This window comes from Podarcis gaigeae (assembly GCF_964106915.1).
Source record: "Podarcis gaigeae genome assembly, chromosome: 3".
Classification (NCBI taxonomy): domain Eukaryota; kingdom Metazoa; phylum Chordata; class Lepidosauria; order Squamata; family Lacertidae; genus Podarcis; species Podarcis gaigeae.
The window spans coordinates 64,073,310-64,087,277 of record NC_139680.1 but is presented as its reverse complement, the minus strand read 5'-3'; the positions used below and the strand labels follow the sequence as shown (position 1 = coordinate 64,087,277).

At 44.6% G+C, this 13,968-nt stretch overlaps 1 protein-coding gene across 2 annotated transcripts in view; it reads right to left on the bottom strand.

Annotated features, from left to right (window-relative positions):
- GRM1 (glutamate metabotropic receptor 1) overlaps positions 1–13,968 on the bottom strand; it is a 186,313-nt gene that overhangs the window by 42,808 nt on the left and 129,537 nt on the right. For both annotated transcript variants that reach the window (XM_083731611.1, XM_083731612.1), the window contains one exon: positions 4,004–4,239. In XM_083731611.1, coding sequence (XP_083587737.1) covers positions 4,004–4,239 — 236 coding nt within the window. The remainder of the gene's footprint in view (positions 1–4,003; positions 4,240–13,968) is intronic.

Sequence of the window (13,968 nt, the reverse complement as noted above, 5' to 3'; positions counted from 1 at the left end):
CCGAGTTGAAGCAGGTATTACCAAATACTTGAAATTTAAACTCATCAACATTTCCAATGTTGAGTGCAACATTTTACCCTCCTGAATTTGAGCACATCATTATTATTTATGTATAAATATCTTAGGAGCCATCATCTGTTAAACGCATCGTGCTGTCTGCAAAATATTTCAGATATTCAATACTATTCTGTATATAGTTAAATATGAAATACTATTAAATATACTTTTGCAAGGTATCTGATAAAATGTATGGAGTCAGTAGTGTCATGCAAGAAACCTTTCATTCAACGTACTCATGATTTCCTTTTTCTTTGGAAGCACTGTGAGGGTTTCTAAATAAGAAACCTCTGGCTAACTGGGTGAACAACCGCCTCACAAAGGTTAGCTCAATTTGAACTATCAGCTAGTAACACATCATGATTAAGCTATCACACTAGCTCTCTGTTGTGAGCTACCAGACAGAGAATTAGCCTTACTAGAGGCGTAGTAATGGAACCAGTTACAAGATCAGCACATAATTCAAACTATGGAATTTGCTGCCATAGAATGTAGTAATATCCACCAGTTTGGATGGCGTTAAAAGGATTTAGACAAATTCATGGAGGATAAGGCTGTCAATGTCTAATAGTCATGATGAGTGTGTACTACTTCCAGTAACACCATTTGCTCTGAACACCATTTGCTGCTTTTCCCAAGTGGGGAATATGCTTTTGCAGTCATGTTTACTTGCAGGCTTCCCATAGGCATCTGATTGGCCACTGTGAGGACAGGATATTGGACTAAATGGGCATGTGACCTGATCCAGCAGGGCTCTTTTTCTGTTCAGCCTCAGGGTTAATTCAGTTCTTCCATCTCTCTAGTCTGCACATAAAATCCCATTATTTTCTGTTCCTGAGATCTCTGTTCCCTTGAGTGACTGTTCACATCATTCAACATGACGAGCTTGTTTAAGATCAAGACTGATGCTCTTAGACACAGGCAATGCAGACCTTAGCATGCAATCTGTTCCATGCTGTGTTTTGTCCTTAGCTTTGGTTAGCGCATTGGCGCTTTCCAGTGGCGCTCAAGGGACACAGTGCCAACACAAGACTAATGCTAATTTCAAAGACGTGACAGAAAGCTGCAGGGTGGATAATGCAATCTCCTCCTGTATGGACCCACTTAATGTTGTTGTTTTAATGTGCCAGTAAACCAACCAGTAGCCACAGTACAGATTGCATACCAAGACACATTCCATAAGTCCAAAGCTGCAACTCCATTTTGCAAACAGCCACAATTCCCAAGGAAGCTTAAAATGAAGATCACATCTGCAGCCTGTGGGGCTGATCTGAAAGGGAAATCGCATGGGGCACATCAGCCATGAGCGGTGTGTCATAAAGACATGGCCAGATATCTAGGCAGGTAAAGCTGGGCACATTAATTTGCTATCCCTGATCTTTAGTGTTGCATCTAGGCTTCTAACATAAAACCCCATATAGCACATATTAATTCCATCTCTTCTGATCAATAAGGGAAAAAATTCCTTCCAGTAGCACCTTAAAGACCAACTAAGTTAGTTCTTGGTATGAGCTTTCGTGTGCATGCACACTTCTTCAGATATGCATGCACACGAAAGCTCATACCAAGAACTAACTTAGTTGGTCTTTAAGGTGCTACTGGAAGGAATTTTTTTATTTTGTTTTGACTATGGCAGACCAACATGGCTACCTATCTGTAACTGGATCAATAAGGGGTTAAAATTAGTGCTTAGAACAAAAATCAGCTGTGCTGGGCCTTTTCAGAGGAGCAAAAAAAAATTAATAATGTACAAACACAGCATATTTCTGTGATTACTTTGAATAAAATAAGGGGGGGGGGAAATCCCACACATTTACATTGCATTTCCTGTCTCTCACCAAAATATATTCCACCCCCCTCAATATATAAACTAGCATGGAATGCTTTTCAGAAATGATAAGAACAAGTTTATGGGAAATAGATCTATGAATCCCTCTTATTTCTAATCTTGAAGGGGAAAATAGTTTTACTGGTGTAAAAAAGGGTGCCACCACACACAAGAGGGAGGTGTCACCTAGACTCAGGGGACACCATGAGACTTGCAGAGAGTACAAAAAGGGTTTTAGAAAAAGAAAAAAGGAAAAACCTAAGGGGAAAAAAATCCCAAACAACCTCAAATAGCCCAGTGAAGGCTAAGTATGCACAGTGGGCTCAGAACACTGACAACACAATGGGGAAATGAGAAATCAGAGAAGAGAAATGGAGCAGCTGGAACCCTGAACAGGGAGAACTCCACACTTGTTGCACATCAATGGCTACTACCCATGATAGTTATGTGATGGGACAGAGTCAAAGGGTTTCTGTAAAGGGACAAAAAACAGGAGAGGTCCTTAATTCCTTGCCAGGAGTCCCGAGAAATCACTTCTGGAAAGAAACAGCATATTAAAGTAAAGAAAAGTGCCACCGTGATAGGGATGGGTGAATCTGTCCATTTCAGTTTCACTCTGCTTTCCATTTTCCCTTTCCCTCAAAACTTTATTTCCATTTGCCACATTTCTCCACAAGTCTGTGAATTTTTAAAACTCCTCATGAAAACTCACCAACATTTTAGTTCTTGTTATTTATCGGTTTGTTGGCATTTTAGTACTAATGTACACATTTTAATATGTGATTTTGCTGAGTACACCTGCACATTGTCCAAGCAATTTTTCTTAATACAGGGCATACAATGCCCCCTGAAAACGCAAATTATATATTTTTGAACAAGCTTTTTTATGTGCTCCTTCTGTCATTTCCACCCCCTCAGTATGGGGGCACTTGCTGGTTGGGGGGGACACCTATCCCAGTGGGTGAGAAGAGCTTTGGCCATTTGTCACGCAGAACAATCCTACTGGTGGTAATGGGGAGGGGGGAGACCTGGGGTGCCAAGCCCACTCTCCTAGAGATCATAGGATTGTCTCTAAATAATAACAGGGAGAGACTGCACCTCATTGGTAGAGCACATTCTTTACATGCAAATGGTGCCAGTCAGGTTCAGTCTCCCTAATATCCAGGAAAGGCTAAAATAGATTCTCCTGTAAATTTCTGGAGTGCTGCAGCCAATCAGTATGGACAATATTAAGCTAGATAGATTATTGGTCTGCCTTGGCATAAAAAACAATTTATTCAGTTGGGAGCAGGGATAGCTCAACAGTTATATTATAACCTCACTGTCTTTTTGACATTTCACTGAAAGCAGGTTTTTGTTTGCTTTGCTTTCCCCATGTATGTAGCGGGCGTGTCCACTGGCTCTACTGCACAATTAATTTTAAAATGGCTCTTCCCTGCTTTCTGACTGCTTTAACAATGTGCACACAAACAGCAGGATAGATGCTCGAAGGCAGTTTCAGCACCATGTGCGAAAGTCTGAAAAAATGCCTCAGGCCTTGTCGGCAATCAAGCCAGGTTTTCACTCTATTCTCCTATTTTACCACCTGCAAATTCATTTTAGAATCAAACAAAAACTTCTGCTTTGCTGCGGCAGGAGAGAAAAACCAATTAAGAACCGGTTAAACAGAGCCAGAGGACATCTCAGGCAGCCTTCCCCCAACATGCGGTGCTCTTCAGATGCAGCTGGATTACGATTACGGCTCCCATCAGCCCTGACCCTTAGGCCATGCAGGCTGGAACTGATGGAGACTGGAGTCTAACAACATATGCAGAGCACCACGATGGGGAAAGTCCGACCTAACACACCAGTTAGATATCCCATCATTGAACAATCACCTCTGGAGTGCCAGGGGCAGAGTTCCTCGGTTCATCAAGGAACAGTAGTAGCAAAGTCGAGATTGCCCCATGTTGACACAGCGTCTTGCCTACCACCCCACCATGATTTGATGGGGTTTCCTCCATGATTTCATGTAGGCTTTTACTGCAATGCACAAGCAGGAAAAAGAGAAGACACATGGGCAGGGCAGGGCAAGCTCTTGTTTGGAAATTAATAATAATAATATATGTATATATTTACCAGTGCAGTTCTTCTGAAAGTTGGGGTTCTCTAGAGGATGTCCTGGAATGCGACACTGGAACCTGTGCTGCCAAAATTCTGGGAACCAGGGATTGCGCGTGTTGGTTTCCAGCCGTATTTTCAAAAAATAGTCATCGAATGACACGACGTCCGGAGACTGCAGCTTGATTGTGATGCCCCCATTTGCTTCAGCTTCGTACCCTTCAATGACTTCGTCTCTATCTGCCCATCCATCACTTAAAAAAGGAAGGAAAAGCTATTAAGAGGGAGCCAAAAGGAGGAAGGAGAGCATGTCAAAAAGCATCTTGATCTTGTTGAAGCAGATGCCCCTTAGCAAATCAAAAGGTCATTTCAATATGATGTATTAGAGGAAACTATGAGAATATATGCTTCGTCTCCCACATCACCTCTATGTAATATAACTTTCTGTTATTTATCTGGCTTGGTACAGCACTCAAAATCACTTGCAGAAAATTAGACTTTATAGAGACGGTGGCTGATATACTTTCTGTAGCAGCCCTTTTGTAGCCAACGACACTCAAGAAGGGAGTGTTAACTAGTCTGCGGAAACTTCAAGATGTGCAGAAGTATTAAAGATAATGGTGGGAGTCCTAACTTGCTGCTTAAGTGGGAGCAGGGATGGAAGACACAGGGGAAGGGGCATAGAGTGGAGTATCCTGGAACAGGGCATGACTGGCTGTCTGGAATCCTGAACAGGAGCACTAGACAATGCAACATTTTGTTGTCGTCCCCACTTGCAGTACTGCAAAATTCTATTCTCAAAGTTTCCAACGCCCAGGCCCAAAGAAGTGCTCAGCTACATCCTTGCTAAAGGACACCAGTCCTTGTTCACTTAAACTGGTGGCCAGGGCATGTTTAAGCCCCATTCAAGGTAAAGGTTTTCATCTATAAAGCTGAACATGGCTTCAGACAAGCATAAGAACATAAGAAGCGCCCTGCTGGATCAAATCAACAACCCATCTAGTCCAGCATCGTATTCCTCAAGTGGCCAACCAAACATCTATGGGAAGCCCACAAACAGGACATGAGCACAACAGTTCTCCCGCATTCATGTTCCCCAGAAACTAGTATTCAGAAGGATACTGCCTCTGATACTGGAGATAATATGCAAGCCATAACTGTATATATTAGATTCATACCCCACCTTTCCTCCAAGAAGCTCAAGGTGGCATATATGGTTCCCTCCCGCTTTTGATTTTATCATCACAGTATCACTGTTGGGGGTGTTAGGCTAAGAGACAATGACTGGCTATTGGTCACCCAATGTGTTTCATGGCTGTGTGTCTACTAATTTTCTGCTGGTTTAATCCTCCAAAAATTAGTCGAATCCCTATTTGAAGCCATCCAACTTGGCAGTCGTTACTACGTCTTGTGGTAGTGAATCCCATAGTTAACTATACCCTGTGTGAAGAAGGACTTCATGTGTCCTGAACCTTCCACCTTTCAGCTTCTTCACTTGTCTCTGAGTTCTAGAGTTGTGCGGGGGGGGGGGGCGTTCTCTGTCCACATCATGCATAATTTTACACACTTCTATAATGTCCCCTGTGATTTGCCTTTTCTCTAACTAAAGACTTTCCTCATAAGAGGAGCTGATCCATCCCCATGATGCTTTTGGTTGCTCTTGTCTGCACCTTTTTTCCAGCTCTATAATAACCTTTCTGAGGATTCAAGCGCAACTCATGAAGGCGATGATCTAATTTAAACCAAACACAGTGGTACCTCGGGTTACAAACTTAATTCATTCCAGAGGTCCGTTCTTAACCCGAAACCGTTCTTAACCTGAGGTGCACTTTCGCTAATGGGGCCTCCCGCTGCTACTGCGCCGCCGCCGCACGATTTCTGTTCTCACCCTGGGGCAAAGTTCACAACTTCGAGCAGCTACTTCTGGGCTAGAGGAGTTTGTAACCCGAAGCATTCGTAACCTGAGGTACCACTGTAAGGACCAAGAAAAATCATCCATCTGCTATTCATACACAAACTTGTTTTTCCAATAGGCAAATAATCCTTTGCCTCCTGTGATATTGTCAAGGCAAATTGGCTGTGCTAAAAACGAGAAAGAATTCTAAACCCTTCCAATACAGATGGACATATTTTTATTGGTGATATTTATCTGATAAGACCCACTTTAATGCTTTTCAAATGAATCACTTGGGTGAGGAGCTTTTGACTTTGTAAAGGTTAGCTCATAAACTCTTTGGATCATAGTTTAGTGGTTTTCTCCAAATCTTTCTGTTGTCCCCAGAGACTAATAGCTTGGAGTTTAATTTAAGTGCAAATGCAAGTCAGTCTGCATTTAATTTTTAATGTGTGTGGTCATGTCGCTAAAGAAACAGATTATGTTGGCATAATCCATGGCGGCATCCTTGTGGAATGGCGGCATCCTTGTGGAATGTTACCAACAACTCTTTCTGTCCCTTAAAGAGCTTAATCTGCTTGCTTCTCAAAGCAGCAGAGTGCTACAAAAATCAATGAGACTTACCATAAAGAATGTACAGCTGACCTAAGCTACAAGATAAGGAGTTAGTTGCAAGAATTGTTCCAGACACCCAGGAGACAAAATGTACATGGGTTCCATTGTTAGGGTCAATGTGCAACCTTAGAGTAAATCTGGTGTAAAAACAGATCAATGCAGGCAGAACTTCATGAAGATTTAACTAGTCTTTAAGCCCTAAGGGCATCTATGGTGATTCTCTCACTCTGCTTATAGTATGAACCTAATCAAAACTGCAGGCAAGGAATTGGTGATTTCAAACCAATATTTAAAGAGGAAGCTTTCCAGGGCAGATCTATGGTCAAACCCTGTCTAGGTTGTTATTTACAGTGCAAGCCCATGCAACCCTCTGCTCAGAGTAAGTCTGATTGCATTTGGTGGACCTTACTCTCTTTGCAAGTATACATAGAACTGCAGCCGCATTCACGTATAAAAGCATTTGCATGCTGCTTTTCAAGCACAATAAAACAATTTAATACAAATTAAACCATGTCATACATGAAAAACAGCAGCAGAATAAAAGACAGATTTCAAAAACTTAAGTGAACTACAGATGTTTTAACAGAGAGTGGGCTGCTAAATCTTTCTAGGAAGTGAGTTCCACAATCTGGGAACTTGAACAGAAAAAAACAAAGGAATTCAGGAGACCTTACTTGTTCTTTTAAAGCTATAGGGCTTTGCAGAGTGTCAATAGTTAAATGGTGGTTAAATTGCGGTCCTCATCAGCTAGCATGGCCAATGATCAGGGATGATGGGAGTTTTATTCATTTCAAAAAGATTCAGATACCACTTGATTGCTACTGACAGGTAATATAATTGATGCGTGTGACAAAATGGGCAGCCACACTCCACTCAGCTGCTGCCTATTTTTCTTTTGGGATGGCTCCTAATAGGGCACTTCACTGACCCCCCCCCTACCTCTTCACCACCACTCATAATTTCCTTTTAAGTTCTCCTCTGAGTAGGCAGTCCCAATTTCACTGTCTTTTCCTAAATTTTTATGCAAAAACTTCTTTTTATTTGCTTTCTGCTTACTTTTTGGTCTAGACATGAGAGGCTAGAAAGATGTGCTACCAAAGTATATTTTTGTGTTTTTGAAAATGGGAAAAATATAAAACATATAAAGCATCCCAAGGACTAAATAGTCCTAAAATTTATCTTAGAAACATGATCTTTGGGATTAGCCCTCCTCAACTATCGTTTCTCAGCATCCTTCCTTCCTCCCTGCAACCATTTTTTTAAAAAAGTATTTCCAGTCTTGAATGCAAAGCTGTTAGCTCTGCAAATCAGATGGAAGATGCTCACAAAAATACTACAGAGTCTACTCAGAAGTTAGCCATCCTGAGTTCACTGAGGCTTCATCCCAAGAAAGTGTGCATAGGATTTCTGCCTAAAATATTTCCCCAGGAAAAATGGCTGGGGGGGCTTCAAATGAAAAAAACCAAAACAAAGGCAGTGCTCAGTGATACAAGAACTGTTAAGCTATAATAATGAATTATACCATTGGAGACTGGAGTCCCTTACCGCCCCCTTCTGGTAAATCATTTCCCCACCAATAAAATATCAGTTGACAATCCTGAAATCTAAACAGTCAACCTAAAAATACCTATTAAGATTAGCTGACAAATTAATAAATAACTGCACACAAGCCACTAATCCACGTTTAAAACCTACCGAACTAGCTCGTTTTGTCATAGCGTAACCTTGTAGTTTTGCTCTGAATCTGGCAATTTGTGCAACAATTAAAAGCACTGATGCTCGGCGAGGGCGTTGAAAGTGTGAAGGCAGAGAGGTTGCTTGGAAGGGACGTGCGTGTGGGGGTGGAGAACCAGCAATCACACTCCTCACTGTCATGAAGAAAGAGACAACCAACTGTTTTCGTTGCTGTTTCACAGTGCGTTTGCCACAGTCAAAGTGGCTGCCAGTTTTCTACAAGCTGCACTTGTTTAGATGCCTCATGTTGTATAACAACAATAACAACAACAATGTATGCTTTTCACAGGCAATTTTTTTTTTTAAATCCAATACGAAAAGAAATGGTGCAAACCTAAGGATTACTCCCTGTTGTTTTGGATTAGGCATAGCTTCCCACTGGCACCATTTCATTTCATAAAAAGGAAGCCTGAAGGGGTTTTCCTTCTGTAGTGCGCTACTATGCACCAGCTGGTATTTCTGTTTGTTTCCACTGTTTGTACTGATATACCTGAAATTGAATACAATTATAGATACCTCCCAAGCCAGTACTTGGGCCTCCATGCTTATTTGCCAAGTGTTGCCTTGGGGGCAAATTGGCAAGGCCTAACTGCCCTTTTCATCGACCTGCCCTCTGATTTAAAGAATTGCCAGGGTCTGTGCGAGTTTCTCATGATGCTGAGTTGGATTGTTTGGCTTCCTACTGGCTTCCTGTAAGCCAATACTCAGTGTAGAGGCTTGTACACCTCCCAACAAAGCTTTTGCAGCATAAAGTTTAGGAAGGTTCGAGGTTGCAAGGAACTTAAACTTCCAGGCAACTCTAATACTTCAGATCTAGGGGCCAAATCTATATTATGTGCAGCAGGGACGTGGGTAAGGGACGCAGGTGGCGCTGTGGGTTAAAGCCTCAGCGCCTAGGACTTGCCGATCGAAAGGTCGGCGGTTCGAATCCCTGCGGCGGGGTGCGCTCCCGCTACTCGGTCCCAGCGCCTGCAAACCTAGCAGTTCGAAAGCACCTCCGGGTGCAAGTAGATAAATAGGGACCGCTTACCAGCGGGAAGGTAAACGGCGTTTCCGTGTGCGGCTCTGGCTCGCCAGAGCAGCGATGTCACGCTGGCCACGTGACCCGGAAGTGTCTCCGGACAGCGCTGGCCCCTGGCCTCTTAAGTGAGATGGGCGCACAACCCCAGAGTCTGGCAAGACTGGCCCGTACGGGCAGGGGTACCTTTACCTTTACCTTTAGGGACGTGGGTGACACTGTGGTCTAAATCACTGAGCCTCTTGAGCTTGCCAATTGGAAGGTCGGCGGTTCGAATCCTCATGACAGGGTGAGCTCCTGTTGCTCTGTCCCAGCTCCTGCCAACCTAGCAGTTTGAAAGCACACCGCTGCATGTAGATAAATAGGTACCACTGTGGCAGTAAGGTAAACAGTGTTTCTGTGCGCTCTGGTTTCTGTCATAGTGTTCCGTTGCACCAGAAGCGGTTTAGTCATGCTAGCCATGTGACTCGGAAGGCTGTCTGTGGACAAATGCCAGCTCCCTCAGCCTGAAAGCGATATGAGCACAGCAATCCCATAGTCACTTTTGACTGGACTTAACCGTCCAGGGGTCCTTTACCTTTACCTTATGTGGAGCTCTATGACAAAAAAACCCCTGGCAGCTGCAGAGTAAGGGCCACATGCTGAGGAAAAGGGGGCGGGGAGGTGGAATAATTTAACACTTCCCCTCCACATCAATTTACTAATTTAAAAAAACTTAATAGATGTGCATAGGTGACTGTTTTTGTATGTTTGCATGTGCTTTTATATGTTATTTATTCATTTGCTTTTAAAAGTGTGTTGTTTTGCTGTAAATACCCAGAAATCAACATTGGATCTCTCATTCTGTTAGTCCAAAAGCAAGCATATGTTCATCAAGACACCCATAAACACCCATTTGCTCTTAGACAAATAGAATGAGAGATTTAAGTGTTGACTTCTGGTATTTACACAGATGATAATAAGAGCAAATACAGTCATATTATTAGTCCTGTTGTAAAACTGCAGGCAGAATTTTGCTCCATGAGTTGCATAGTTCTGAGAAAAGTCAGTCATATTTTAGTAGGATTTATGTTCCTTCAGAAAACCAAACCTAATATATTACAGTGATAGTGAATATGGCTCACTTGGCCCAGATACAGCATATAAATGGATGGTGTGTCTGAATCTGCATTCTTAGTACTATTAAATAGAAGTAGGGCACTGCCCTGGAAAAGTCACACTGAAATTAGCAATCAGTCAATGTGGCTGAAGATGGCTGTGGTTTTAAATAATTCACCCATGAAGAAAATAGGCTCTCATGGGAAAATCAGCAACTTTCTATCCTAATTATTTTAAAAATGTAATAGATGTCCTTTTTTTTGTTTGGATTAGTGAGCTTCAGTTTAAACACTATCAGTATTTCAGGAACTAGTTAAGAATATTAATGTAATATTAACTTTTCCTTCTTTCTTTGTTTAAAAAACAATAGGGTCACTTAAACAAATGAAAATCCCTTTTCTTACAATTCTCATCTTTCCTATGCAAATATTGAGTTTGGGATCCAACCACAATCACTTGCAACTAGTTGAACATTAAAAAGGGGGAGGGGGACGACTGCTTCTTGATGAAGATACCTGTGCAATTCATCTAGATTCCATGACCTTGCACCGTGCATATTTTGTAATTTTTAAGCATGCATGTAGATACTTTGTGATGAATGGAACCAGCATTCCTCTCCAACTGCTGGATGACAGGATTCCCTCATAAACAGATATTTCAGGGTCTCACTTCTTATACTTCCAACAGATATTTCACAAACCATGAAAAATATAGATTATGACTTGTAAGACTATGACAGACTGTTTTGTAAATATATATTCAAGAATCAAAAGTACCATATGCACTGCATATATTTATTTTCATAATGCATTTGTATCGGCCTATCACACCAGTGTCATCTTGGAATTGTTACCATGAGGATCCCTGACACTGTTAGCATTTTCAGCATTTTGTAGGAGTGACTGCTATGCTTGTATAGCACGTCTTGGTAAACGTGGGCTCTGTAATCCATGCTCTCACAGTTAACTATATAGATGTTTTCTAATCAAGGTACATCTAGGTGATCCCAAGCCCTCTTTATTAGAGCAAGTCAGCATTGTGTGATTTGCTTACTGACAAATAGCCTATTGAAAATGGCCAGCACATTTTTATGGGAACATAAAGGAGACACTCAGTGTTCAGGTTTGGGCAAGGTGACTAGAGAGGTCATCTCCTAGCACATTTGGTAATGGGAAAGTCAGGGAAACAATAGTAATAATAACTCTGGGCAGCTTCCAACAAATATAAAAGCATAATAAAAAATCAAACATTTTAAACTTCCCTATACAGGGCTGCCTTCAGATGTCTTCTAAAAGTTGTATACCTTGGTTCTCAAGCTTAATCTGTTCTGGGAGTCCGTTTGACTCCTGAAACCATTCGAAAACCAAAGCACAGCTTCTGATTGGCTGCAGGAGCTTCCCGCACTCAAGAGGAAGCTGCGTCAGATGTTCGACTTCCAAAAACATTCACAAACTGGCACATTCACTTCTGAGTTTGCAGCGTTTGGGAGCCAATTTGTTCGGCAACTAAGATGTTCGGGAACCAAGGTTTGACTGCAGTTCTTTATCTCCTTGACATCTAATGGGAAGGCATTCCACAGGGCAGGCACCACTACCAAGAAGGCCCTCTGCCTGGTTCTCTGTAACCTCACTTCTTGCAGTGAGGGAATGCCAGAAAGCCCTCAGAGCTGGATCTCAGTGTCTGCCCTGAACAACGGGGATGGAAACACTCCCTCAGGTATGCCGGGTTGAGACCAAAGTGCTTTTCTTGAACAGTGGCAACCTGCCCTTTAGGAGAACTTAGTTGTACAGTGGTACCTCAGGTTACATACTGTCAGGACTGCCGCTAGGTCCCAGCTCACAGAGGACCAACGCCCAGTGGATGTTATATACAAAAGTCTTTATTAAAGTTTAGTTTCCATTTCCAAGCTCTGGGCGCGCAGACCCACGTCTTGACGCTAGACCGGCTAAGTCCCCTCTGACTCACTGCTCCACCCACACCAGTTTAAGATTCTAGCCCGGCTCCACCTCTTGCGCTGCTCTTTCCTGCGCTGGGTCCTTCTGCCCTCTGGGGTTCCCTCCTTCCTGGACTCCTCTGACGCTGAGCCTCCTGAGTCTTGCCCCTCCCTCCGGCGGGCTTTAGGACCTGGCTCCCTTCCCGGGCTCCCCGCTGTGCCGCGCTCCTGTACATTTGAACTTGGCGCGCGCGCCCAGCCGGTGACTTTCCTTCTGACCGTTTCCCCGCTTCCTGATGTGGGTGTTGCCAAACCTGACTCCTCTCCTCCCTCTGGTGGTGAGGACACTGGTCCCGACTCCTGGGACTCCCCCTCCCCACTGCGCTGTGGTGGAGACGCTGGTCCTGATCTCCAGCTGCTGCTCAGGGACTCCCCGCTGGCCCCTTCCTCCTGGGGCTTCCCCCCTGGACCCCCCTTCGCTCTGGCCACCGGCGCTCCCTTCTGTGAGTCCTCCGATTCGTTAGAGAGGCTTGTGGAATAACTCTGGCCACTGTCACTGCCTGTGCCCCCCTCGTACTCCTCCTCCTCACTCTCCATTTGCTCCCCCTCCTGTGTCTCTCCTTCTGAACCCCTGACATCCATCCCCCCCTCGAAGCCCCCCTTCCCCCTCCCCCTCTTCAGGTGCGGGTTCCGGGTGCTCTAGAGTTGTCGGGGTGAGTTCAGGATACAGTTCGTCCCCCGAGGCGTGCAGCCATCGTGAGAAGTCCGGAAAGTCCTCCATGGGCTCGTCGACTGCGATTCCCTCCGCTTCCATCTCCTGGGCGGTGTGTTCGAAATCTGAGGCCGCCCCCAAATCACTCACAACCCCTTCTCCCCCTGTCGCCTGAGGTGCCGCCACTTCGCAGGGTCCCTCCGGCACGTCTCTGTGCCATCCCACTTCGGGTTGGTCCTCCCACCAATAAGATCCCCCCGTGCCAAAACCTGAGAGCGATCCCTCTGGGGAGCTGCCTCCCGGAGCCGAGTCCTCCGCTGACGAGAAACCCCGGAAAGTGCTGGCCGAGAGTGTGGGTGTGAACAGACAATCATCGAAAAAGCCCGCCGGCATAGGCTTGTGCGGGAAAAGTGTATGGAATTCTTCCTTGAGCAACTGCTCCTCCAATGCGTAATCCGGCACCCACCTATTGGCGCTGGCCGGGGTGTCCTCTGTGGCGAGAAGATATTCAATCCCGTCCTCCCCCCACCTTGAGTCTAAAATCTCAGTGGCTTCGTTGAGTGGCCCCCTCCTCGGCGACCCCCCCTTTTTGGGCGCTTCCCTGAGCGGGTCTGGCGCTGTCCCTGGTGCCTGAAACCTGTGGGGCTCTTTGTAGGGTGTGAGCACTGATCTATGAAAGACCGGGTGCATTCTGGACCCCTCCGGGAGTGTTAAACGGAAGGCCACTGGGTTGATCTGCGCCTCTACTTGGTAAGGCCCTAACTGCTTGTGCCCGAGCTTCTTCTTGGCCAACGATCTGGCCGGAACTGCCTGGGCTGCTAACCAGACCCAGTCTCCTACCCGGATATCTTCCCCAACCCTCCTGTGTCGGTCTGCCTGCACTTTGTAAGCCTTTTTCGCCATCTCTAACTGCCTCCTGAGCTGCTCGTGGATCTCCTGCAACTCCGCTGCCACTGCCTCTGCTCCCTGCGGCTCCCCC